General features: G+C 40.9%; 1 protein-coding gene across 1 annotated transcript; it reads left to right on the top strand.

The window, feature by feature from the left end:
- Window positions 1-2,266: 2,266 nt before the first annotated feature.
- Window positions 2,267-5,059, top strand: LOC115771106 (amidophosphoribosyltransferase). Its single transcript, XM_030716665.1, has 3 exons — window positions 2,267-2,510; window positions 2,579-2,751; window positions 3,497-5,059. Exons 1-3 carry the CDS (start codon window positions 2,480-2,482, stop codon window positions 4,922-4,924), a joined length of 1,632 nt encoding a protein of 543 aa, XP_030572525.1. The 5' UTR covers window positions 2,267-2,479; the 3' UTR covers window positions 4,925-5,059.
- The last annotated feature ends 456 nt before the right edge of the window (window positions 5,060-5,515 follow it).

Genomic DNA, 5,515 nt, shown 5'->3' with positions numbered 1-5,515 from the left:
TAAATAACATCACTTTTTGTCTGGCTCGGATGCTCTCTGTACAGACAGTGTCCCACTGAAAAAGTCGCACAGGCGAAAAAGGTTGTGGAGCATAAAGAAATCCAATTCGTTGGGATTGAATCGATCTACGGCTAGGCTAGAATGTGCCCTTTATCATCTGTGATGATATTCCTTCCGCTTATCTTCAAAGAGACTTTTATTTATATTATTATAAGATTGAGTACCTGGTATATGTAAATATATATATATATATATATATATATATATATATATATATTGAATCATTTACTTTTTTGCTTTACTTTATATATTGTCAATCATGCTATATACAACCATGCTCATGTGTGGTTGCAAGTGACCGGAAACTGGTCAAATATTCAAATTGAACTACTTTTATTATATTTGCGTGTTACAATACTTTCTACTGGCACTGTCCATGTAAGCCTGGTACTGTAATGAGCTTATCAAAATTGGCAACCTCAACAGGCAGTTATGGCTGCAGTTGCATCCATTGCATCAGTTCGAAATCAGTTCCAATAATCGGATCGTTCGGTCTGACAAGTTGCCAGGCAAACTATAAACAAGTTGTTTATAAATAATATACGTATTAGACATGCACACGCGTGCTAATTATAGATTATTCCAAATTGGCGATAAATCGAATTAGTTTCAGTTTTCAAATGGGCCTTAAGGAAGTTAGAAGAGACGTTAGGTATATTCATTCACTAGGGTTCCTTAAACAAATCAAATTAAAGTTAATATAAACAAATGTAAATCGTAGAGAAGATTTCTAAGGTATTCACATTCTGTATTCAGTCAGAAATATTAAACAGCTTCAAAATCGGGGATGACAAAATAATATTCCTTAAATAAGCAACATTTTTGAAAGTTTTCTAATTAGTTTTCTAATTAATATTATTGCAAACATTGAAATAAATCTATAGATAAACGAATTTGAATGTCAAAAGTTGTTTTTTAGCCCATTGCAACAATAATATTAATAATTGGATACATTATTAGTTCATTTAAAGAGACCTTAATTAAAATTTATATAATAGGAAAGTGTATAAAGATTTCGGCACTTTTTTTTAATATATTCTTGTTATAATTATTCATGTAGTTTTCTATATTAAGTAAGGGTATTTAGACTGAGGCCTTTGTAACAATATTATATAACAATTTTACGTACTTATTTATGTATTTTTTATTTTAAATTTAAATACACATTATATATTTGTATACATTCAATAAGTTTATTTAGATATTGTCACTTTATTTTTAAATAATATTTGTTATTAAAGCTTACAGCATTTTGAATATTAAGTAAGAGTATTTCGATTTCATGATCAATTTTTAAATATTTCTTTAACTTGAAGCACACATAATTGAATTTTCTATATTTATAGTATTTAGATTTGGAGCGCGGCATATTGTTAAAAATGGTTTGTTAAATTTAGACATTATTTAGTTTTGTATATTAGTTTTCGTCACTTCTGTTAAATATTCTTTAAAATTTAAGCTTACATTTAATATATTAAGTAAGTGTATTCTGTTTTTGGCATATCTATGCAAAATCTTGGCTTGCTTTTGTGCTCACACAATTGTCTGATCGCTGAGAAATCGCTTTGGATTGATACTTATCGATCAACCGGCGACGAGTTCGCGGGAGGCCTGTGCCTTGCGCCTGATAGTGCAGCCCATTTATTGCAAAAGAAAAACAAATAATTAATGTGTTATTGTTTACGCAAAACGTTGCGTCTAACTAAAATGCGTCAATGCACGCATTTTCCAATCGCTCTGATTGATAAGGCCGCAACAATGTTGAGATAAGAGCATAATGCAAGAACATTATGGAAAATTGTTTGGCATCGTGTGTGACAAGGTAATATAAACATGTCGACGCAATCAAGCGAAGCCCTCGAATTTAATCAGACATGTGTCCGATGGAGGTCCGAAATGTTGATGGGCTGCAGATCAATTAAAATTTGCTGAGGAATGTGATCATTGTTTGTTTGATCATTGTTTGTTTGTATTATGTTTGTTTTTGTTATTGTTTTGCATGGGCTCTTGAAAACAGTATCAAATGATCTGCTGCGGTTGGGAACCTTCCGCGAAACTGCAAGCGACGCAGTTATCAGCATCAGCTTCATGTTGTATATATTTACGATTATGTGTACTATACACACATACATATGTATATATATATATGCATCCGAGCTGATCGGTGTTTCTGATTTTTGAAGCTTTAATATGCCGCGCTTGTAACTTGAACACTCATAATTCCACTGGCATTCAATCAATGCAGACGTGAAAAGCAGAAGTCGAAACAAAACTGATCTCGTGACAAGTGTTAAGTGTCTTTGTATATATAGCAAGATCAAGCCAGAGGCTATTTTGGGTGCACTGAACGATCACAGTCAAACATTATATATATATATATATATATATATATATATATACTTGTGTAAAAATAATAAACATGGCGCAAAGTGAATGTGGAAATTTCTGTGGTAAGCCAAATGCAATGTGAGCTCGTTGGCGGATCAGTTCGAATAACATGCAAATATTTATACATCAGATGCTGGCTCAGCGGAGTCTTGTTGCAGTCGGGCAACGGAAACAGTTGTTGCCAGCAAAGTATTTCCCGATAAGATCTACAAATCGGTGCAGCCAAAGGGAGACCATGTGACGGGCATGACCTGCGAATGCGGTGTATTTGGCGCCATTGCCTGTGGAGATTATCCTACACAGGTGAGTGTACACGATATCAAGGACAAGTGGACGGAAAAGGGATACAAAATTTGGAGTCAAGCAAGGATCGTATTTGATATCCTTGCAAGGGATCTTTGGCTTAGAACGATCAACGATCGGTTTTATCTTGTAGAAATATCAACTTCTTCAGCTCAAATAGGAACTATTCCATATAGACATAAACTGTCTTAAGGGACTATCTGAATAGATTGTTCCCGAACTGTAGCTCGTGATCCGGACAGATCGTGGAAAGAGTCAGCAACAAACCCTTTTGTGATTACTTCGACTCTCGCACTCGATCACCTGGTTGGCATCATTCGATTTATATATTTAGACGGACAAACAATTGATAAAGGTTCGATTTTCCCAAGCTCGTCGATCACGTGATTGCGACGATCAGTGTGAAAACCTTCGCCAATGTAAGCTGATCGCAACTAGGTCATCAGCTGGCAGAGCACCTCGCCTCGTCGGCCCAACGGCTATGGCAACGCCTACTGATGACGTCAATGAAAGGCGAGGCACGCTGCGGTTGTAATTGCCTCTAATCAGTTGCAGTTGCTGTTGCTTTTAATGAAATGGAAAATAACAGGGAAATGCGTGTGTGTGTACAATCGGGAGATCAAGCCATTATCGGTCGTCAGCTTGTCAGCTGTTGCCATGGCATTGGGCATTGGGCATAGGAAATCGAATGCATGCACACACAAAAATATCTGATGTTCTTTCGCTTCCCGTTTGTTTGTTGCAGCTGGACATCGCACAGATGATCTGCCTGGGCCTGGTGGCGCTGCAGCATCGCGGCCAGGAGTCGGCGGGCATTGTGACCAGCCTGGGCAAGAGCTCCAAGAACTTTGGCGTGCACAAGGGCATGGGCATGATCAACAACATCTTCAATGACGAGGCCATACGGAAGCTGAAGGGCAATCTGGGCATTGGCCACACACGCTACTCGACGGCGGCTGCCTCCGAGGTGGTCAATTGCCAGCCCTTTGTGGTGCACACGGCGCACGGTGCGCTGGCGATTGCCCACAACGGCGAGCTGGTCAACTGTGAGTCGCTGCGTCGCGAGGTGCTCGAACGGGGCGTCGGCCTGTCTACGCACAGCGACAGCGAGCTGATTGCCCAGTCGCTGTGCTGTGCGCCGGAGGATGTCTCGGAGCACGACGGACCCAATTGGCCGGCACGCATACGCCATTTCATGACGCTGGCGCCGCTCTCCTACTCGCTGGTGGTCATGCACAAGGACAAGATCTATGCTGTGCGCGATTCCTATGGCAATCGGCCGCTCTGTCTGGGCAAGATTGTGCCCTTTGATGCGGGCCATGCCAATATCGAGGATCAGCTAGCCGAGGGCTGGGTGGTGAGCAGCGAGAGCTGCGGCTTTCTCTCCATTGGCGCGCGCTACGTTCGCGAAGTGGAGCCGGGCGAGATTATCGAACTGTCGCGCAACGGTTATCGCACCGTGGACATTGTGGAGCGGCCGGACTACAAGCGCATGGCCTTCTGCATCTTTGAGTATGTTTACTTTGCGCGCAGCGACTCCATGTTTGAGGGCCAGATGGTCTACTCGGCGCGGCTGCAGTGCGGCCGGCAGCTGGCACGCGAATCGCCGCTGGACGCGGATCTGGTCAGCTCTGTGCCGGAGTCAGGCACTGCGGCGGCTCATGGCTATGCGCGCGAGTCGGGCCTGAACTTTGGCGAGGTTCTGTGCAAGAATCGTTATGTGGGACGCACCTTCATCCAGCCCTCGACGCGTTTGCGCCAGCTGGGCGTGGCCAAGAAGTTTGGCGCATTGGCCCAAAACGTGGAGGGCAAGCGTATCGTGCTCGTCGACGACTCGATTGTGCGTGGCAATACAATTGGTCCCATCATTAAGCTGCTGCGCGATGCCGGCGCCATCGAGGTGCACATCCGCATCGCCAGCCCGCCGCTGCAGTATCCCTGCTACATGGGCATCAATATACCCACGCGCGAGGAGCTCATTGCCAACAAGCTGAACGCCACGCAGCTGGCCAACCATGTCGGGGCCGACAGTCTGGCCTACCTCAGCGTGGAGGGCCTGATCAAGGCGGTGCAGATGAACAAGACGCACGTGAATCCCATCAAGTCCGGCTACTGCACCGCCTGCCTCACCGGGGAATATCCGGGCGGTCTGCCCGAGGAGCTCAGCTGGTAGAATGAGGCTCAGCTGATGGGATCGTTAGCTTAAGCCTAGAATTTAGATCTTCACCTCCTCACATCAATTTCTTATGACTAAGATAAAACCCTATTTTTAAAAAATAAATAAATTTAAATTATCTCACCAACTTAAGGATATTGTCAAATAAATTTTAGTTGCTCACGAGTTTTATGAAGATTTATTTAAATAAGTGCTATAAAGAGGGTTAAGATAACGTTGTTGTTGTTAATATCATTAATATTAACATTATTTTTATTATTATTATAATTATAATTATTAATATTATTATTATTATTATCATTATTATTATTATTATTATTATTATTATTATTATTATTATTATTATTATCATTATCATTATCATTATCATTATCATTATCATTATCATTATCATTATCATTATCATTATCATTATCATTATCATTATCATTATCATTATCATTATCATTATCATCATCCCTATAAAAAATTCCATATTTTATTTTAAATAATGGCCTTCAGGTAAGACAATCTTATATCCCATATGCGGAATACGAACCCGGATCCGCTTCGAGATAACAATCGTTACCTTTATCTTTTCCTTTATTT

This window comes from Drosophila novamexicana, unplaced genomic scaffold, assembly GCF_003285875.2.
Source record: "Drosophila novamexicana strain 15010-1031.04,08,12 unplaced genomic scaffold, DnovRS2.1 tig00000024-arrow-pilon, whole genome shotgun sequence".
NCBI lineage: Eukaryota > Metazoa > Arthropoda > Insecta > Diptera > Drosophilidae > Drosophila > Drosophila novamexicana.
Note: the sequence above shows the minus strand (reverse complement) of the source record. Positions and strands in the feature narration are given on the sequence as shown.